The 23,378-nt window shown below is 37.2% G+C and overlaps 1 protein-coding gene across 6 annotated transcripts in view; it reads left to right on the plus strand.

Annotated features, from left to right (window-relative positions):
- The window catches only part of Plc21C (Phospholipase C at 21C), an 88,187-nt gene extending 65,862 nt beyond the window's left edge, over positions 1 to 22,325 (plus strand). For 5 of the 6 annotated variants that reach the window (XM_086992001.1, XM_086992002.1, XM_086992004.1 and 2 more), the window contains 10 exons: positions 32 to 186; positions 2,230 to 2,410; positions 3,850 to 4,088; positions 5,024 to 5,224; positions 6,682 to 6,834; positions 7,882 to 8,165; positions 12,323 to 12,470; positions 12,777 to 12,853; positions 14,236 to 14,389; positions 15,614 to 22,325. In XM_086992001.1, coding sequence (XP_086848127.1) covers positions 32 to 186; positions 2,230 to 2,410; positions 3,850 to 4,088; positions 5,024 to 5,224; positions 6,682 to 6,834; positions 7,882 to 8,165; positions 12,323 to 12,470; positions 12,777 to 12,853; positions 14,236 to 14,389; positions 15,614 to 15,844 — 1,823 coding nt within the window. In that variant the 3' untranslated portion in view covers positions 15,845 to 22,325. The remainder of the gene's footprint in view (positions 1 to 31; positions 187 to 2,229; positions 2,411 to 3,849; positions 4,089 to 5,023; positions 5,225 to 6,681; positions 6,835 to 7,881; positions 8,166 to 12,322; positions 12,471 to 12,776; positions 12,854 to 14,235; positions 14,390 to 15,613) is intronic. The other variant, XM_086992006.1, reaches the window with a different exon arrangement.
- Positions 22,326 to 23,378: the final 1,053 nt, after the last annotated feature.

The following is a 23,378-nucleotide window of genomic DNA, read 5'->3' on the forward strand; positions in this document are numbered from 1 at the left end:
CATTGTATGTTCCGTTGACTTATATATCCAGGGCAATTCCTAACTGAAAAACGAGTAGGTACGTATGTTGAAGTAGACATGTACGGCCTACCCGCAGACACAGTTAGACGGAGATTCCGAACGCGAACAGTTCCGGCAAACGGTATCAACCCCGTGTACAATGAGGAGCCATTTATTTTCAAAAAGGTATGTCGTTGTCGATTTTTTTTTGTTTTTTATTAACCCTCAGAAAATTGATTCACACACTACTTATTGCCTTCAAGTATTGGAGAGTTAAGCGCAGTAGCTCATAGCAGCTAGACGAGCACACCCGTTCCGAGTTGCAAAAAGGTTTCAGACCATAGATTTAACTTAATCTTTCACAACTCTTTTGACAATTTAATGTTATTCAGCTGCAAATGCGACTGCGCAATCCACGATGTAATTTTCTTACGTATCGCCATTCTTGTCCAATGTAATAATCTACTGTAAAGCTTCCCAATCGATCGTATTAACTGTTTGTGGCTTTGTTAATTGGGGTTAATTGGGTTGGGCAAAGTAGAACTTGTACTGTCTTATAATAGCTTCATAGTTGCAGTAATTGCCTCATTGGTCTGTCACTATACTGCAAAAGCGTGCAGATAAACTAAAAGTATTGGCTTCAAATATTACTCCATGTCCCACCCAAGATCTGGACAGAGGCATTGACTAATCGAACTTCGCAATATTGGATATATCGCAGCAATGCAGGACCTTAACTATATCACAAGTCATAATACAGCTCTACCTAATTGCGATTGTGCTTTGAGCCGATACACTAAATTTCTATAGAACAATGCGTTCAGAGACAACAATTTACTGCTTTGTCATAACCTGATTGAGCTCGGCAGCAAATTATCAGAAATCGTGACGGACATTCGCTCGAATTCGACAATGGTACATCTGAAAATACTGTTACGCTGCTCGGAAATCCGTAGCGACAGAATTATTATAGTCTAAAATGTCATCATTGTAAAGCTCAGCAAGCTTTACGAGTACAATAACGAATGATATTTGGCAATTTTTATTATAGGAGGAGCTAGTTTTCTTAACTGTATGTAGCTTTAAGCCATACCGTACTCTTTGACACATATTTGAATAGATAAAAGCGCGTAAGTAGAAAAGAGCTCACAGAGTGTGTAAAAGTTTGATCAATAGACGGTATTACTATTGGCTTTCGGAAGTTTATATAATTACTTTGATTATTTAAAACCGATACGATACCTCGACCCATTGCGTGATTTTCAGACACACAAAAAACTTTGTCATTATGATTACACTCAGCGTTCCATTCCAACTATCGAAGAAATGATGGTGGTTTAAAAAATTACTAGATAAGGTCATTAAGGAGTTGCGCGTCGAAGTATGGTTTTTAATTTCTCACATTAACCTGGGGGTTTTTTTCTCACGTAGTATGCATATCTTGTCCGTCCCCTTACGACGCTGTAGTAAGGGTAAAGAGGTTTTCATTAGTTTAAGGCGGATTTAAAATACTCAAGGCTAAATTTTCTAGAAACAAGTGTAGGTAGCAAGTCCTTGTTATGTCCTGCAAATCCGCGTTCCTGCATCGCTCTAGACAAGGCTCACCTGTGAATTGGTTTATTCGAAAATCCTTTATGTTAATTGCCGACCTGAAGGATCAAGCGAAAATTTCGATTATGGTTAAGCTAAATTGGCCACCCAGAATCGCAAGGCAATGGTCCGCGAACATCTGCTCATCCAGATGGCCAGTTGAATGGAGTAAAATTGTGGTTTAGTGAGAAACGGCATCTAAAAGGCCATCTTTAAAAAGACCGTCTACTATATAACCTCAGTAAACAGTAATCTCTGAGCCAATATCGTAGGCGATACAGTTATCTATCGTCTTAGCTGTACTCCTGTTATCTATGCTAGGGAAATTAAAAAAAAAAAAACTTTACCCATTATCATTGACTTCTTTATTGATTTTTTGTGTGATTCAACATTGCAACCCTAAAAATAGTCATGCTGCACTCGCTCAGCAGATAGCCTAAAATAACACATTCGGTGACACATCAGCTATTTCCTCGTCTACAACCACTTATAACATTATCTAGAATTACGAAATGCCCATTTTCTAGCCAAAACAAGCAGTAGCTATGTCGTTCGGGTATATAGGTAGTTTTAGTGATATTTGACTTTTTGTATCATATGTAATTAACAAGTAGCCGCTGAAATTGTTCATCATTTCAGGTAGTTCTGCCGGATCTGGCTGTGATTCGCGTTCAGGTGTGTGAAGAAAATGGCCGTTTTCTTGGTCACCGCGTGCTGCCCGTGGTGGGGTTACGCCCGGGCTACCGGCACATCTCTCTAAGGAACGAGGCGGGGCAGCCCTTGACGCTGCCTACGCTCTTCGTCCACATTACAGTTAGAGGTATTGCCCACTGGATATGTGCGTGTTTATGTAGATTATATTTTTAGATTTTTTAGATTTATATTTTTTTCGTATTTGCATATCTGCCAGTTATTCAGATCTGCTTAACAACGGATGTTTTTGCAACCGCTCATATCTAACTTTAATAGGCTTATGTGTTTTGAAGTAATAAAATAAAAATATTAAAAAACTACTTAGAAATAAAAATAAGTTCTGTTACTTTTATTTTTACTAAGCTCTAAAGACACTTGTAGTGCAATCGATTGAAATGAGACAAATTGGGAGTTTGTTTCAAAGGTAGCGCATAATGCTGGGGGATGCACTGGCGTTATCTACGGTACGCTCTGTGACCTCTAGAAGTTTATCTTAAAAACACTGAGAGCTCTTCCAAAGCACATGTTTTCGATTATGGCTCCCTCCGTATCTATAATTTCATACTTTGTAGTTGTTTACCTGTTAAAAGATTCGTGTGAAATTTCACACTTCAAGCCGGTATGAAAAAAAAATAGGTGTATAAGATGAAGCCGCTACGCGATACAACAATATAGCATCTGTTGAGTCTGATTAAGCAAGAAAAGAGCTTTGACCAACGGGATCAACTATTAAATACTTCGATACACGTTTACATAACACTGTTGTGAAACGTCTGCAGCGGACAATGGTGGTGACTGTAAGCCAAGCATACGAATTCAATAAAAAAGCTCAGTTCTGAGTACCATTCGCAAGAATGTTGCGGATCATGTATAAGTTGGCTTGTAGAGCGTTCATTCGCTTGTATTTTTTGCTTTACAATTGGCTTTTAGTAAAACTATGATTATACATATATTGAAATTTTTTACATAGCTATTATACCACTTCTTATTTGCGTTCTGCCTCTTGTCCAGTTTCTCTAATTCATTTAGTCACCTCTTCTCCCGGCCGCACTGCTCATTTAAGAGTAAATAAATTCTCACGTTATTTTATCCCCAGAATAAGCTCTCTTATAATACTCTAATGTATGTACTGCTTTAGCCAGCCCAGAGTTATCCTTAAGAACTTGCCTAAGATACTACTCGGTCATTTCTGTGCAGTAAGCTTACGGTATATAATTTTTTCATACTTTCCATATTTGTACTGTTAACATAGGGCATTTTGCACAATACCATACTATATTTAGTCGTATATGCCAAAGCTCTGTGCTACGTATATCATACACGCTACTGCTATCCTTAATTTGGCAGCTTGTTTTACCAACTGCGTAAAAAAGCAAGTAAATCAAATGTTTAGTTTAACTCCTAAGTATTTTATATAAACAATCTATAAATAACTTAAATATAACCTCAATTATGCTTAAATAAATGAGTTTTTGTACTGTTACCATTATATTGGAAAAATCTATATCATCAATGTAGGGATTACGTATAACTATGAGTGGTGACGGCCATATATCACAATTACAGATTACGTACCGGATGGGCTTTCCGAGCTCGCAGATGCCCTGGCTAACCCCATCCGATATCAGTCGCGGATAGAGAAGCATGCCACCCAACTGTTGGCACTCACTGGAGGAGATGACGATGAACCTGCGGAAGATAGTTCCACGACGGAGCAAAAATTGACCGCCGACACTTCCGATTTTTTGGCAAGACCGGGGAGTAATAATAGCATCCTACCGGAACGATCGCACCACACGATGCAGGCGAGTTCCTACTTGTGTCTTGTAGAAACATAGTAATTCCAGAAAACGAATTTATGAGGTGTCTGCCTAAGTTTGGTAAAAGAGGCGCCGGATGCCTATAATTAGATTAAAAATCTTCTAATACGATCCTTAGAGGTAAACAGAGATGTTTTGAGGCTTAAATGCTTCCGATTAATCGGAGTAGGATAGGTTTAGCCTATCGAGTGCTACAATTTCAAAAGGGGCTTAAGTTAAAACGTTTTCTTAAAGAATCTTTAACAAATTTTTGAAGAATCGAACTGTTTTCAAGTCTTCCACGTTAGTATTTTTTCTGTCCTTTCAACAAACACAACATTGTTTCAGTCTTGAATCTAACACGCCGTGGAAGCTGCCGTCCCATTAATCGGTCTAAATATTTGAAACCAGTTGGGTAACTTAGCTTAGTTGTTTTTCAACTAACTTACGGTACCTACGCAATGTTAAGTCGATATACAGCTTGTAGTTCATTCACTGATATCTAACAATATCGAAAATAAAAGACTCGAGTTGCTGCATAATCATAATTGTCTAAGTAGAAATTTTTAGAATTTTTTATTTCAGTTTATGGTGTCTAGTTTCTTAGTTAATTTCCTATCTATAAATCCGAGCATTTGATTACGGCGAAAAAGTTTAGCAGTCTGCAAATTGGATGGCCCTACAATTATCAACACGAGCCTCGTTTTGTTAATTATAGGATCTGTTGAATATTTTAGAATTATCAAAGTAGACCCAATGTAAATATTGAACCTAAATTGGCCATGATATGAACAAACGTCGAATTGGAATCGAGTGTTAGTGTCTAGAGTGTAATTTATCTCATATGACGCAGAATATCTGTTTGTTTCTTCACTGAATAGAATAGGGGGCTATAAATAAAAAAAAAGTAATGCCATCGCTGCTGTTTTTCATCGTTGCAGGTGTCGTTAGAGGGTGCACGGGATCACTCACCTGCTTCAAGTGTAGAATATAGTGCGCATGGACCAGGAGCTATACATTCCATATCTCGCGATGGCCCAACCGCTATACCTACAGCAACTAACCTAGCTGAACGTAACGTAGTTAATGAGTCGGCCAATGGAACAACTTGCCAGTCACCAACCAAGCACCCTTCTCCCCAGGTAACAGAGCAATTACAGGGCTGAAACCAAATCTCGTCAATTTCAGCACAGCTCCCTACAATTTGGCCTTGAAGAGAGGCGAAACTTCGTGCATTATTTCGTCCGTTTCCATTTTGGACTAAAAGGGTTTCGAAACAGGATATTTTTTAATCGACTGTCAACCCTTTATACTGACAGATGTACGTCACACGTTGGCATATACGGTTTTTCCGATTTGTTTTGAAATGGGAAGAAAAATAAACACTTTTCGACCAAATATTATCTTTTGGTGAAGTTAGATCTTTCTTTTACCGAGATATGGACATCTTGATCCTATTCGATAGATACGTTGACTCGAAAAAAAAATGTTGTTTTTCTTAAGGCAATTCACTTTGTAACCTGAAGTTCGTTCTATTTGCTCCAAAGGTATTTTGACCGCTACCGATTGATAAACTATCGTAGTTCGCATCCAACTGCTATCAGTTTAAGTTGCCTTTTTGCTAAGTTTTGTGCTTAAATTACTGGCATATGGACACGAAACATTAGCAGAGAACGTTTTTTACATTTTTCAAATTTAGACAATGCAAAAATATATAAAGAGCGAATATATAAAAATATTCTACATTTTTTAGGTATAATCTCTGGGTTGTTGTACCAACTCTGTTGTTCTAAGTTAACTTACTAGTATCATCATATGCTTAAGCTGAAAGTTAAATGCCACACTAAAAGCCGCTAACATATCCAAACTACATTACAGAAGGGCTCGAATCTCTAGCGCTACGTAAATTTTAGCTTCAGTGTATGATGGATACTGCGAAACAATCCTCCATTGCCAGTCTACTAATAATAGTCATTTGGTTTATTTTACGATAACTGCCTTTGAAATGCGCAAAGAACTGCTCTAAAGAAGGTTGAATTGGTCTAACAAAAGCTCAGAATGTCAAAGAACCTCAGATAATCCGAAAAATACCAACAAACTGTAACGAAAAGTAAAGAAAGCATCTTTTGCTCAAAATTAGGACGCATATTGAATGCAGAACTGGACATTTTGAATAAAGAAAAAACAAAGTTAGTACTGAGATCTCGAAAACGCTAACAACAACTACAAATTTTGTCCCACTAGGACAGGCAAATGATTGTTATTATAATTATGTTCGGGAAATCTCTCTGTTATGCTACGACGCGCAAAACTTTCAGTAATTGTCTAGCAGCTTTCTACGATTGCGCGAAACTAGGATAACTAACTATATATCTTGTTTTAGAGATATAGAAAAAACTACTATTTGAAAGGTATACAGTGCACGCTATCACTTTAGGAATTGTGACGAAAGCAAGATTTTTCCCGTTCTTGTGCCTTATGTAGAATTTCGTTCATAATTTTCTTACTTTTCACAAGTTAAGCACATGTGTGGGATTCTATTGGGTTTTATAAGAACAAATGCTGTGTCGTACCTAACTTACCGCTTTCCCGTTCTTAGATTTTGTTCCGACAAGACACGATGGGAAGCTCTCAGCCACAGCAGCAGGCAACAACGAGTCTTTCAAATGACGTGGCGGTCGAAGCAGGTGTTTCTTCAGCGTCCGGTTCGCTTCTTGAGTCGAGTCAGGTGGATTATGCTGCTTCATTCTTTGTAACTTTCTACGAAACTTTATCTATGTTTTTTAAGGAAAATATTAGTGAGATATGATAAACAAAAGAGATTCATGTGCAAAGCTCAAGTTCACAAGTGGCTAATTAACAAATCAGAAGTGGAACAGGAGAATTCTAAGTTAAAAATTGTGCCCTCGGAAACGTGGTAGAGCCGAGACTTGTTGGGCTCGCGCCTGACAATGTTAATTCAAATGTAAGCCATTCACAAATCATATGCGTTTATTTCACAGCATATTTTCGAACAGGCGATGCTGTATCAACTAGCTAGTAATAGTGTAGAACTATTTTGCTGGAAGACGTACGTCAACTATCCAGTTTGTAGAACACGTAAATACATTTTTTTGCTGATAGTCCGTGATATGCTAGCCATACTTCCTACTTACAAGCTGACTCAAATAAATTCCACAACGGCTCCGACCAACTCTAGAGTTTCCCCTGTTGTTGATCTTTTATTCAGCTGTGCCGGAACTAGTAGTTGCTTCTTCTGCAGCTGTTTCTTCGCTTGCAATGCCGTAGAATATCGATTTAGGGCAACAGAAGAGGCTTATTATGTCGCCAATACTTCGCTCCATGCGAAAACACTTTATAATATAATGGATATTCTTTGTTTAAATGGCGATGTCAAAGCACTGCTCCGGGCCATGGCTACAAATCTGTTTACATCTTATTTAGATCAAGTTCACTTAAGATAAAAATCACACGTGTCTCACACTAGAAACAACGCGGGACATCGAGACTAGTAGCATTAACGATAAAAGCAAGCAAGCAACAGTTCCATATGGATGTCATTGATAAGGACCGGCCTGCGTTAAAAATCGTTTATCTAAATGCAATTTATACAACACTTATATAGTTAAAATTAATGTAATCTGTTTATAAGGCTAAGCGTTTTGTGTTTAAGGATCCAGCTAACCTAAATCCAATTGTTCTATTTCGTGCTGAGTTCGCGCTTACTTTCTCTATACACACAGTAGTTTCGTGCTCTTAAAAAAATCAGTTAATTCTTGCTCTTTATATATTCTTCCAGGTTACCGCCCAGGGTTTGGAAAAAATTAGGGAGACTAAACCAGTGGTAAAGGTACTTGCTAAATTGGAAAAAGATTTATTAGCAGTGCGCAAAAAATTTGAGAAGTTAAAAGATCGTGAACGTGAATCGGAACTACAAAAAGAAGAGAAGTGTATACAACAACATCTGCAACAACATCCACATTCAGCAAGCGGAGGCGCTTCCGTTGCATCTGTAGCGGGACGCATGAAACTTGTCGCAAAAACCACAGCGCGTCTGGGGAAGAAGATGTCATGTGGTGACGTGTAAGTATTACATTTTTATTTTTGCTTCTAAACGTTTCTGATTCCATGAACAATGTTTCACATGTATGGTCATCTGTAAAGTACAGTTCAAATTTGTGCATATAGACAATTTAGATAAGAACAGCAAATTTCGATAAAAACTCAGGCTGAATATCCTTAAAATAAAGTGTCCCTTTTTCGTTTCCACCTATTTGATAACCGTAAAATTTAGTCTTCCTCGTAAGTTCTAGTTTTCCTAGAAACCTCTCTTAGTAAGTTCAAATTATAATCGACGACAAGCTATTTGCAAAGCCTTTGAATTATACTTAAATTTTTAGCTTTATAGCATGTACTTATACCGTAAGTCTTACTTTATCAGAAACGTCAGTCGAAATAGTTGTGTGAGTAACAATAACAGCAGCGAAAATTGCCACTACACTTGGCAAAATTCTTTCTCTCTGTTTCAAATATTCAAAAACATTCTCCAAAAACAGCGACTTATGCATTCTGGATAATCAATATCTTATTTATGATCTTGATTGGACCTGAATTAAGAATGCTTGTGCTGGTGCTCAAGAGGTAAAACTTGCAGCTGATCCTGTCCGCTTTTCGAAGAAAGCCATTTTCGCTGCTGTAAATTAATGGCTGATTTGTAGACCTGAAATTTTCGACCGATTTGGACGAATTGTTCGAGTTCGGAAACTGACTAAACTAAAAATTTTGTTTTTGGTGCTTGACCTAAACTGCCTTCTAACTTCCAGCCTTTAAGTCCTTTGACTACTCTTATAATACCGTAAGGTAGAAGCGTTCAGCCTCATAGCGTTGCGACCTTCACATGTGGCCCTCTGGCATTGTTGGGATACAATAACATTAAACGTCGTTAAGTGACCTACTTAAAGAAAGAAATACTTTCTTTGATGGGAAATGTTTGTGTTACTTAAATTCAGTGCATGTGCATCGGTATACAGCGCTCATATCGCTCATTCCCGCGGGAAAAGACAATAGGCTATAGTAAACATTAAATATAATCGATATTATTATCAATTATCCAGGGTGCCTTTAACTGCATACTACTAATTCACAAGTAATCTCCGCGGATATATCTACTGAAGGGATTCGATCGGTCAGAAAGTCATTTAGTTTTTTCGTTCATTTTTTGAAAAAGACCGGATGAACTTTCCGATTTTTTTTTCTATTCTACGTGCTTTTCTTCCATAGCCAAAGCGACAAATTAATTTTTTGCCGAAGGATGAAAACATACATGGAAGTGGTAAAACTTTTAGTGGATTTTGAACTTTTATCCTATTTAGAAGGTTTGCCTCTATAATCCGATGAAACACTATTTGGGTGCAAGTGCAAAAGAAGTTCCTCGTCTATTATCTATCGGAATTATTATTCTGATTAACTTCTTTGCATATTGGAAATTTCGCTTTCTGTTTGTGGTTCGAAAGTTACAGTTTTCTTTAACAATGCGAGTGTACCACGTGTGGGTATTTGATCCACTTTCTGCATTTAATAGGTCCCAAATTTAGGCTATTCTAAAAACGTTTGAATCGAATCTTGCCTTTTTGACTGAATCTTCCGGAATATCTCCCGAGAGAGCACATATTGAAGTTCTACGACTTGTTAAATTCGGCAGTGTTGAACATTTATGTAGCCAAAAACATCAATTTTTTAAGCAATCTGTTTTACGAAGCGAATTAACGCTATATCAGCCGAAAATAGGAATACTTTTAGACTTCAGTCACTGACTGTGTTTTCCGAGTGTGTGTTCATAACTTTTACTCTTCTTTTTAAAAGGTCTCTTATTAGGGAGTTGATACCCTAAGGTGTTCTAAGATTAGCTATGATCGCGACCATAAAAAGAATAGCTATGGAAATCGAAGAACATTTATATTAAGTTTCACTCTCGTATATGACATATCTAGCTCGGTCTTTACTTCAATATATATTTCCTTTTACACTATATTACACCAACGGGACTGGCGCGACACCTTGCAAAATTATAATTTATTTTCTATGCGACTCAAGGGTGCTATTAGTTTTGAACAAATATAGACTTGCCAAAAGTTTTTGAATCGCACTTATAATAATATCTCGTCGTCTAGCTTACAGTTCGCTCCGTCTAGATGAACGATGGATAAAGAGTCAAAACAATTTGCTTCATTCCATTTAATACAAGGGCATTTAAAACGTCATTTTGATGTTGAGATCATACGAGTTTACGCATAGGCTTACTTATCTTCCAGAGCGTTTAATTTTAATAAAATATGAATCCCCGGAAGCATAACGCTAGAATCGTTTGGCTTACTTAGAATTAGCTGACTTGCGATTAGATACTTTTAAAGAATTCAATTAGTACGACTTTTTTTTTAGTTTTAATAACTGTAATTACATTACATTATTATTAATAAAAGTACTTTTTATTGTTGGCTTTGAAAGACTATGATTGCATGAAAAATTAAAAATTCAAGTCTTATTTAGGTTACTTTCTTAAATTGTTGTTTTTACAGCTGTTATGCTCAATCGATAAGTATGAAGGGTTCCAGAAAATGTAAACCTCCTGGCAAATAATGGCTAGATATCCCAAGCTACATTATATATAAAGACAACAGCATGAAAACGACATTTTTGCCATTTCCGATTTGCGTTATTTGTATTAGTTTTGGAATAGCTGAAGAAACTGCATATAAAAACTGATCAATGTTTACCATCATACGGGAAGTGATTCCATATTTCGTAAAAAAGAAGCGTTCACTGTGTTATGATCGTATGGTGAAAAAAGTAGGTATACGTGTGAATACGTATTATATAGGTATCAAAATTACATAAAGGTGTTCTGTTAAATAGGCCAACAACGGCAAAATATTTCCATTTTTGCTCATCATGCTCCCAAACTCAGTGAACTAGAGATCAGGTGAAAATATACAGTAAACATAAAGCTCAAGAACTTTCAAGGAAGTCTATATGATACATACCTTATTTCAAAAATAACCTCAGTAACAAATTTTAGTATATGCTTCATTCAAGTCATTTTGAACGGCTTCACTGAAACGTTGTGCGTTAGTGTATGACGATAGACACAAACCTACGCTACGGAACTATTAGGTATGAAGATAAACATACTTCAGGTAGGCATGAGGGGTTGTTGTCTAGATTCAAATCCAAACGTAGGCACCGGATGTAATACTAGAAACACAGAAACATGAGGAATATGCATATATCTAAATACTGAGCCAACATTTTCTGATTTTGTTCATTTTATAGCCATAGATATTATGAAAGAGCTCAAAAACTCGACTTTCCATTATAAAAAAGCATTTGTTAGACCCTTGATAACAAGTATGATGGAAGTCAATGCTATTAGGAATCTGCGCAATATATATATATATATAGAACCTTCAATTGACGATACATTAGTAAACTTTGTTGAAAATTTGTATACGTAGATAGTTGATGGGTGGCTACAGGCTCCTGTCGTGAAAAGTGTGATTGTTCTTTTTTAATGTCTATATGTAGGGTCAGTGTTGCAAACTTATTACGCCAAACAACTTCAATGTATGTTCTTAATTAAGGAAAGCTACGAATCACAATTTTTCGGTGAATTACCCGCAACATACCATTAATGATTTAGGGAAGAATGTGGGCTAAAAAGGTAAAACTTAAAAAATAAAACCATTAAGTTATTGGGAGCACGTATAAGATGAAAAACAACAAATATATAAAGGTCTTCGCGGCCGGCAGGGGTTACTATTTTTAGTGCATTTATACACAACTGATATTCGAATGTGAAGATAAGCAGTCACTCTACGGATATGCTCATTTATATATACAAGGTAGCATTATAACATATGCACATTAAGGGTATTACTAAAGAATTTCCGCAAGCTCCTGCAAAAAGTGAAGCTTGTGGATGCATCAAGCAAGATGATATAAGACACTGGATGTAGGAAAAAACAAAAAAAATGTTACTCTGTTGGCAAAATATTTAACACCTTGTTAATCGGATTTTTAGGTTACATACCTAATGGAATTGGTATTTGTCTCATAGAATTATTTATCAATGAAATTGTGTGTATAAAGAAGCTAGTTAAGCGTCTCACCAATATTGATTTCCTGTAATCTGTTTTATTATTCGTTGAACGTTGGCCGTGGTGTTTGGAAATATCCGCCCGCAGTGGACACGTACGAAATGATGGCGGTCCGTCAGAAGAACAGCGACTTAAGATCGAGCAAATGCAACGAAGCCACGCAGAAAGTGTGGCTGCCATTTTACGAGAGCAGTATAAAACCGAGATGCAGATTCAACAAAAATATTCAGATGCGGTACGTTGCCTACAGTAATTCAGCTGTTTTAACTCAAATTAAGATATTTTCTTTCTGATTTTGTCACTTTTACGGGAAAGGATTTTAAATCAAACAGGAGTTGTATTATGATTTCACTTTAAATATACTTAATAGAAATATATGTTAAACGTGTCTTAGATGGAATTACAGTAGAACTAACGTAGGCATAGCCTCAAAAGATAAAGCTAGTACCTAATGATAATAATAATTATTATTATTATTATTGTTATTACAGAATTCGAAAAATAAAAGATTTTTAACCAAAAAGGTGATTTTCCTTCACAGGTATTTTCAGCAATGGAGAAAGCGATGCTTCTATCACAAACTCAACAAAATCAACAGCTTCAAGATCTACATGATAAGTAAGCTGAATTAGGTAGTTTATGTTAGTGGATTATTTGTTGTATCGTGGTGTAGAAATAAGGTCGTCGGCTAATGAAATTACCTATACAGATAAAAGTGCCAAGTGACATAGCACTGGCTTTTATCTTCCCTAACCGTCTAAATGCCAGATCAAGGTTCTAAAGAGCCAGTACAGATCAGGCACTTCCAAGGTAGAAGCCGGCATACTATAAATTTCAGAGTGCCATACGATAAGTCAATAGTCGCTGATGTTATGCAAATTTATAATGAAAATCAATATTCAACACTCTGGTGTAGTTAATATATAAATATATACAAATATACAAATAAAGGAATGATAACTATTGTTTATACTTATTATTAGATCTAACGAGTGACTAGGAAACGTGCGAGATTTTTTTCCAGCCGTTTTCTTTTGATTGAAAATTTGTGTTTATAACACCGTTCTTATGGGTAGAGATATGACTTCTTATGTTAGGTCCCTTTGCATGTTGTTAAAAAGGCTATTTCTCTGTTTATGGTTCCTTTCAAAGATTTTTTACACAGTTTCTGATCTCGACAAAACTCCGTCAAACTTAATAAAATTCCGTCTATAATACTAAGCCCTATGCGGTACGCTGACGATACATCAGCTTGCAGTTTAAGCTTTTATTTCCTAACCGCATTAACCATGTTTAAACTTGTAGTTACTTGCTACCTTTATGTCTGACCCGTTGGGTTTACCGTTGCTACTAGGTAGCTGCTTCCAGCCAACTTTAGCGGCTTCGCTATCTCGACGCAACTACGTTTATCGAAATGGAGTGTGCTGACGGTATAGCGTCCTCGACATCCTCATCACTAGGCTGTTCACCATCCTCACGGCTATACGCCGTCTTAATAGCAGTTCAGTACCTTATTATCCTCGTCAATCCATCGTTCTCGTACGATGACGGCCCCTTTTATTCCGGGAGTTTTCACAACCCAAACTTGGCGATAGCCTCTCTGTTTTAGGGGCCATGTAGGCTGTGAGAGCTGACGTCGCTGCTGGCATTAACAGCTACCCCTGTCAGTCTGTCTCCTCTGGCAACCTTACTAATTACTGCACCTTGAATCCATCTAGCTGTTACTTTGTTCGTATTTATTTTTGTTAAAAAGTAAGTATTTCGTTGATGTTTTGATGAATGTGGAAATCACCTTACCTAGGTCTATGTGCTCTCCTTATAAAGTTGCGTACTAGGCAATAGCAACACTCTTGCTTTGCAAGTAAGTATTGGCACCACGAAATGCGCATAGTTGATGGGAAATTTTAAAATAAAAACTCTGTTTCATAACTATCATCTTGTCTATATATTTTATGGCGCAGTATAGTTAAGGTTTTAACATTGCTTCTGTTCATCGTCAGGGAAGTGGCTGAACTTATGAAGCGTCTAGAGACATCGACTAAAGACGATATGAAACTCCTTATTAAGAAACACAAGGACAAGAACGAGCTCGACCGAATCAAGCGCGAACTACAGCAGAAGATGATTGGCGAAGCCGTCACCGAACGTCAAAAGGTTGTACCAATGCTAATTAAATTACCGTAAACATCCTGCTAAATCAAAGTCACTGTATCCAAAGTAGTGATTGAAACCTGAACAGCATGACTGTTCGTATAAGAACATAAACATAGTACAGATAGGTCCTGTACAAAAACAGTTAATGCTTACACGTTATAAAACAAAGTTGGAATGTGGAGTAATTATCCATTTCTTAATAGTTGCTTAGTGGCAGGCATCAAAGCCAACTAGCAGAATAACCTTCAGAATCTTTACTAGCTATAAGCCTAGCAATATGAGATTTCATATGATAATTGTAGATCTTACGAGAGACATTATACAAAATCACAGCACAACCTTCATAACGCTCAGGTGTGATTTGTGAGGACAGAACTGCCTCATGCTAACAGATATCTCAAATGAGTATTTTAAAGACATTCTGTTAGGTCGCAACAAACGTCGATGCGCCACAAAACACCTTTAAATTTTATTTTTTGTACCTATCTATTTACTAGTTAAACTAATAATTGCTATATCAAGTATTATAGTACTAAGAAAAAAAAAGGCTAATATATTTCAATAGAAGAATCGGATATATTAATGGTGTCTAAATACTGTAAAAATCTGACACGTAATTATACAAAATATAAAGAGGCGTTGTGATTTAGGTTGCTGAACTTTGGACCGGCAGTAACGAATTAGTGTTTACAATCGATTTAGTTTCGTGCGTATAGATGTGTTAATTAATAGATACTAGGGTAAATTCTCAATAGGTCTTTTTTACGTGTATTTATTATGAGTGTCGGTTCTCATGAATCAGATATAAACCCATGTTGCGGTCTCCTATCCTCTAATTAGTCTACTCGTGCAAATCCGTGACCTAGTCAATTGTTTCATATAAGCAACTTCGGATTCGAAAATTTTACAAAATCTGCCTTAAAACCTCTCGTTTCGTAGTTACGGTACTTTTCGAAAATCAAATGTATTGAAGAGGATCTGTTAAGGTAAATAGCAAGCACCCTATTTTTACGTGGGAATAATAAAATTCGGTATTCGGTCGAACTTGGCGATTCGTTAGCCTAACAAGTAAATGTAAGTATCCTAAGTGATCAGAAACTACCTCAACGTCGTGCAATTTTAGTGGCGAAATTAATTTTTAGACAGCCATTTAAGAGAATATAAAGGTGTTTATTAATAACGGAACAATTATTGTTTATTTATTTATTTTTCGTGTTACTACAGATGAGCTGCATTTTAGAGAAGAAGAAAAAGGAGTTGGAGAAACAACACGAAGAAGTACGCCGTAGACTAGAAGAGGAGCGAAGCCAGGCGACGGTACAGTACCAACGCCAGTACAACGATAAATGCAGCCTGCTCGACGCGCAACTAGCTAAAAATCCGGCATCGTTCTTGGACTCTGTAGCCCCATTGCACCGGCACCAGTCAGAAAGGAAACAAAGTACACACGTGTAATCTACCCGAATAGTCTATTTCCATCAAAAAGTACAAGAAAAAACAATCGAGATGCTCGATAACGTCCCTTAGGTAACTAACGGACCAGTGGGGAGGTCATCTTTCTGTCAACGATGAACCCAGATATCCTAACCAGAGATTTGACTGCGCACCTTAAAACAATGGGACGTAAGTCAACTGGCGAATTTGTTTTGCTTGAATTCTAATCGCCAAAAAGTTATGTGGGGCGGAAGTGTCGCAAAAATAATTTTCGGTTAAGTTGTTACCAATACAGGGTTACCAAAGAGCTGTTGTTCTCTTGATCGCCATTTACGGGCTTTATGCTAACCCCCTGACCGTGGCGATAATCACGATGGGGTCGGGCTATATATATACATATTTGCTCGTGTTCGTCTCGAATTATGGGACAGAGCGGGAATTTAGCGGTAAGAGGCGACATTAAAGGCACTAGTATAGTTATTACACCAGCAGCCAACTGGTGGCGCAACAACGGGAGCCCCGCGACAAAGATATTTCCTTGCAACATCCTTCAGCCGTTCGGTTACACATTACGATCAGCCGTGAACTCAGAATGTCAGTCACCCAATAATTCCTTAGAACTGGAACGATGTTATTTGGACTTTTTAAGCGAGTTTAAATAGCGCTAGAGAGAAGTCGCACGGCCGAGGCTTTGAATATAGAACCAGAATAAAGCAAGTACGTCTTCTTATTATAATTAAGCATGGACAAAGGGAACGGCTAGTTAACAGGCCACCATCTGAGGGTTAAAGTTCCTTTGTCCTTAGTTCGTAAGTTTCTACAGTTTAATTCAGTCAAAACCTAAATGTAATAGATACGTATGCACATAAAGAACAAAACTCGCTTGTGCACTAGTCGATGCTCATTCTAACTTCAGGCTCAAAAGCAAGGATTTAGGAGGAAATGACACGACAAGTGTAGTGTTTATTTTATTCAGCTTCGTCCCGCCTAGCTCAAGAAAGGAAAGATCGAAACATGTTTGTAGTTGTTGAGTGTCCGTAATATGAAAGCATTCATTTTCATAACCTTGTTATAATTTTTAATGCAGTCGACAAGATGAACTTGCGAGTTACCGGCCAACGCGCATTCCCAAATCGCACGCTTGTCAGACGCTATGCACTGCTCGAAAATATAATGTTGTCAGTCAGATTTAATGCAACCCTCACCAGTATCAATATCGCCCCTCCCGAGAAACACTACCCACTGCACTAGTAATAATAAGTGATAGGCTTACAACATATACCATTGTTAAGATAAAAAAAAATCGAAGCTCATTATCGATCCCGGTGGCTTGTATAAAACTCGGCAGGGCATAAACTGCATAATAAAATGGCAGGGAATGCAGAACGGGGGGGGGGGGGGGTACATTCCGTTATATCATACAACAATAATGTCAATACCACACAATAATAGTCATATATAATAATAATGTGTGTCTTCAGGAAATACGATTTGTTGATGTTTCGGAGAGCACTCGTATATATTAAGATATGAATTTTTGGAAAGGAACCGTTTAGCAATTCAAACACCCGACCACTGGTCGCTAATACTAGGCGGATGAAACTGAAAGGCAGGCAAAATACCGTACCCTCTGATTTCGATTTTCCCAGTGTCTCCAGTTAGCACCTTGACAACCATGAGGTCAGAAAGGTAAAGGTCACTGTCAGTAACCATCTCGCTTGCAAACATTTGCGTTCCTGACGCATCGAGTAGCATGTTCGCGGGGCATAAATGAATGCACATTCTGCTCGAAATCGAACCTTTAAGCAGAAAATGCGTGAATAGGTCATAGGATATATGGCAATGTTGCGGGGTAAAGCCGGGTAGATTTGGCTCATGTTGGAACCGCGGAGGCCAAGAGTACAAGAATCACCGTGTCATACAAAGCTGACAGCAGCAAGTACCGCAGATTGCAGATGCTAGCAAAAATAAAAAAAGAACTACAAAAAATATTGAATTTGTACATATTCCACTAGTTTAGACTTAAAGTTACTAACAAGGTGTTAATGAATGGCGGTGTTGAGTTGAAGGTGGTTACTCTAGATGGGTAAAGGATGGATATAGCCAAACGCCTATCTCATCTGCAAACTTAAGTTAATCGACTGTCTGTTTGACTGTGAAGATTGCTGCCTTAAGTCTATAAAGCGTAACATAGTGCGGCTGCCATATCCACATTGTACATGTACATTCCCCAGTATAATTATGAAGATGATGACGATGATCATCAAAAAGGTAACCATCATAAGAATGCCATCCTCATATTTGATTAACCTATAAACATATTGCAATTTACAGATCGGTAAAAAACATTCACTTACCACATGGACCTTAAGTTCTCACTGCAAGATTATAAAGGTCTGTATTTTTTGATGAACCTACAATCACCTCGAAACGTGGCTGAAGCGTACTACAAGCTAAATGTATTAAATTTGTCATATTTTTGTGCTTCTTAAAATTGAGCAGTGACCACGCATATTTTTAAATGGGAAGGAAACTTAATACTATAAAAATGAAACCACGCTTTCACAATCAAGACCTTATCGTGAGATTTCAACATCCTCGGAGTATCTTATCATATTGGCATACATGTGTACAAAATTTGCTTGTAAAACAGAAGTTCTTCAAACTTCGTGTGTTTTTATGTTTAGAAAATTGAAACGTTTCATGTAAATCTTAAATCCACTGTTGGCACGTATGCTCGGTAAAGAAATTAAACAATTGCTTTATGAATTACTGAAAAGCTATATAGATAGGTGGTTATAGATTTGATATGGTCGATGGCACAACTTCCCACATATTGCAGAAAAAAGAAAACTGAAAATCTGTTTTACTATCTAAATGGCCATAATCACTTTTTGCGTTTAAAGCGCGATTTCAATTTGTGCAGGGATGAGGCTATAGAAACGGTGGTATTCTCGAGCGGGTGCATTCTGTTTTTGGCAATCTAATTACTTTTGTAATTTTAAAAAACTTCCTTGCAACCAGAGAATATAGAGATTTGCAGGTTTTAACAAACTAGAGCATACCGCTAGATGGCTGTCCAAAAAAAACCGATTTGCTCTGAAATCCTATTTATAATTATGTTTGATTAATCCAGTGTTGTGAATCCATTTCAGTTCACCTGTGCACAATTTTGCACCAGCACAAAACGTAGTCAAATAGTAACACAATAAGTTCAAGTTATTCGTTTTACGGTACCTTCACAGCAATCGTCGCAAATGAGTTTGAATTATTCACAATATTTTCAAACAATACACAACTTTGAGTCGACAATAAGTTACGCAGCTGTTTTATGTTACCAGCTGTTGTATCTGTACAGAGATGTGACGAGAGAAATATACATCTTGAGTATCAACAAGGCATTAGAAAGGAAGATGTTGTTGACACTTGCAAGAGCCACTTACTTGCAGGGGTGTTAAGCTAGATCACAATGTGTCAAGGTTGTTATCGTCTCTCTAAAAAATCTCATGTTTTTTAAGTTACATTTACATTTGCCAGCGCCCTCAATTATGTACAATTAATTACAATGATGTTGATCTCTACTAACGTTGTCGGCCAACTCCAACTCCTCCCACTACTCACATGTAAGATTATCGTGATGTAAGCAGGAAGCTATAAAAAAATTCCTTTATGGTCACAACTACATGCCGAAATCTAAAATAGGCATCGTGTCCTTAGATGAACATCACCCATTCCATTTTCTTGACATGTCCAAGAGGATTAATTTCTTTCTATAGTGACAAGATGACAATTATTAGTAATCACATTCTATCGATTTCAGTAATGTTCGCCTTGATTCAACAGTAGTTAAGTTCCAACTATTTTAAGTAATAAATAGTGGGCAAACAAACTGAACAACATTATTTGTTGTTTTGTTGCTGACCGCTCGCTTACGAGAATGTGTTGTGTTACAATTCAACATGTGCCATACCGCCTTCTCAGACATAACTTCTAACCCGATGAAAGCTATGATTTTACAGTGAATGCCTTCATAAAATAATAAAGAAATCATGGGTGTACCTCAGCAGCTAGCAAATTCATCCAACTTCACAACAATAATAGTTACCTTATAGGCAGACAAAGGGAGCTAGTTGCAACGGGTATTAGTGAACGATTTATGATATCTCATATGGAGAATTGGTTGAAAAAAATGAATGCGGAACGTGAGCAAGGGACGAAGACAAAGGCGATACGGGAACTAAAGGGTTCGCAGAAAAGCGCCAATTTCAACAGGCATAGCAGACGATCCTGACACACGATAATAATGATATATTAATAAAAAAAATCACAATAGTAATAATGGCAATGCAGACAGTCGCAAATGTTAAGTGTTACAACATTATACAATAGTTATAATGATGATATTAAGGTTAGATCCAGTAAATAGATAAACAAATCTATGTAATTACGATGATGTTATTAATAATTAACTGTATTTAACTAAACCACAGCACCTTCAGCCAGAACGAAAGGAGATGATGTAAACGGTTATTAATTATTACGCTGTAATAACAACTCAATATTAAAGCGAATTGTTGTGCCGCACCGCTAGAATCGCCGAAGCGAGGAAGCAGACCGACTAAAACGGTATGGCGCTGGCCATGCCTTGAATGTTATTTTTCTTTGTTTCTTTCTTTGAGAGGACAAACATACGACTGACACCAGCTCCTTGTGACTCGTTAACACTAGTACGTGGTATAGTATATAGAGTAACGTATTTTTTGGTACACATAACGAACGTTTTGAAATAATTACGATTTACAATAGTAATTGTAATTCGGCAGACAGACGCATAGCGGTTGCTCCTCGTATCACAGAATCATAAATTATTTACAGCGTTTGCATAGGGTTCTGCGGCTCAGCAGTGCTGGCGCCGATGAGCGTCACCTTGATCTGATGATGGAGTGATTTGTCGTTGTTTGTTCGACCCTGCACGATTTCAGGGAACAAAGGCGCATAATGCAATTAACTATATAATTTGCGGTGATAATAATATTAGGAAAAATTATTATTAGCATTAATTGGTCGCTAAATGAGGGCGATGATGCAAAGACAAAAGAAGAAGAATCCCAGCCAAAATGTGATATAATTTTCTTTCCTAGACCTACTATATCGCTACTATAATGCTATGACAAACCAATAGTATAGGAATAATGATTGTGATGCTGAAGGTAATGATGATGTTCACGATGGTGGCGATGACATCTGAAACAATAGCAACCTTCAAGGTAATGAGCGAGCGCAAAAGAGACCAGTGCTTCATTATTCCACAAACTAATATTAACAATAATAATAAGAAAAAATAACAGCAAAAATATCGTAGCTAACGAAATAATAATGATGATGATGAGATCTAACGACGAGAAACTGATCCTTTTTGCGAAACGCGTGCCATGAAGATCACCTAGATGGTGGGACGTCCATGGTTGCCCTTGCAAAGCTTTTATTTTTTTCCTAGCCAAAAAGAAAGATCGAATTGCATAGTGATTATACGGAAAAGAACCTAGCATTCAACAAATCAATACGACTTTGAGGAAATTGAAAACTAGCCATCATCATCATCATTACCGGTAAAGTGGAAATGCTATCTTCAGACTAAATACTAGCAGGATAAAAGATTGGTATATTATATAGACGAAAACTAGTTCCAAAGAGAAGGTATTGCATTCAATAAGCAATACAATAGATGTTAGATACAACACAATAGAATAGGTATCAATCAGCCAAAAAAGCAACGCTGTCATTCTGGAAAGTTGGAAGTTCCTTCCGCTTTGTACTCACCAATCAAACATTACAATGACGCATGTACATTCGCCCGTTTTTGTCAACGAATGCATGAATAGAAGAGACAATAAGCAAAGGTTAGCCGCCGTTTTGGCTGCATTCGTATACAAAAAAAGTACACAAACAATAGTCCACTTGTCGTTATTGCGTATTGGCTGCAGTTCTTCGATTATCTTAGTTGTTGTTTAGCACAGAGTATCGCATTAATATGATTGGCAACGTTGCAATACGGCGGATGGTGGATATACAGATACGATTCCAACGAAAACGAACTGTGACTTGCAGCGATGATTCTGAAGGACAATTTCGCTTGCAGTATTATTTATTAAAAAGTTTATTTTACTTGGTGTTACATCTTTCCCATCCCAGGTTGAAGCTGCCTCGCGTAGTGGTACCGCCACTAAACGTACCGCTCATGAGGCAGCATGATAAAATGACAAGGCAAAATAATGAGTAGAAATTTGCATCCACGACTTGCAGCTGGTCAATAATGAACATAATAAATAAATAAACTAAATTGATAGATGATCTGTTGGTTGTTGATAACGATGGGGCTGGATCATAATTATTTGCTAGTGGCCAATGTTTTATATCAGTGCATTTGACATTATCAAAATGGATAAGTGTACGAAAAATTAAATAATAAATCTGGTACAATCCCACTGTACTACAGTGCTCATTGACGTACCTTTTTTTTCTAATACGAGAAGAATATTTTAATGACCGATGAGTTTTTGTTGTGTTCTCGGCATAGCTGACAAGGAAATTTTGTATCGAATACTTCTAACATATAATGAGACCTTTAACATGCGAGGCTTTTGTTCCGCGAGGAGTTCGTTTAGAAGATGGCGGAAATATCCAAAAATTGAAGAAACTAGATTGGCATAGCGGAATTATTCCTTCTAATCTGCGGTGTAAAATTTTTGGGCTGAGCAGGAAATAAGTCCGCTTCGCACGTGGAATGCTGGAGCTTGAGTGTGTGTAGTGTACCCTATACGTAGACAATACCATAGCTGTTCCTTGGAAAGTTCCTTTTTGGAGGAACTGAAAATTGATAGCTTTAATATTTATAGAACATTATATGAACATATGTACATCGGTGTTCCAGGAAAACTGACAGTTTACGGGTATCGCGGAGACATGATATAAATTCTTATGCACCATGGTAACTTGAAAGCCTTTAAATGTTATTCATTTGACTCATCTTAAATGAATGCACTATTACTCATTTAAGCTGAGTGAGAGCAGTCACATAGTCGATTAGATCGTACCTACAATTCAAAATGTTTTGAAGCAAGCATTCCCTAAAGAAGCTATCAGATGTAACCAGAGTGCAAACAAGAACTATTGCATGAGTTTTGCGATGCGTAGTCATTTAAATATTTATAGCGGACGTTTGCGCCAGGCCATTACAGAATCTAATCCAGCAGCACTTCCATCGAGCTTCAAATATACTTGGAAAAATGTTTTTTCTTCGTTCTTGGGTTCAACCAAAGCTTGTGACTCCTAAGCGTCAATGAAAACTATTTAAAACACTGCGCAGACAGTTACCATACGTAAACCTTACTTTTTCATCGAATAGCAGCATCGTGCCTTGTATCTTTTCTTTAGTTTTGAGCAGAAGTGGTTATAAAATATTTGGTGTAGTACTCACATATAGACATCACCGACAGATTACCTAAAAATATCAGTTGCTGCGTTATAATTGTACGGGCAGCTACAATAAAAAGTT

Source organism: Varroa destructor, unplaced genomic scaffold (assembly GCF_002443255.2).
Source record: "Varroa destructor unplaced genomic scaffold, Vdes_3.0 BEIS01000006.1, whole genome shotgun sequence".
Classification (NCBI taxonomy): Eukaryota; Metazoa; Arthropoda; class Arachnida; order Mesostigmata; family Varroidae; genus Varroa; species Varroa destructor.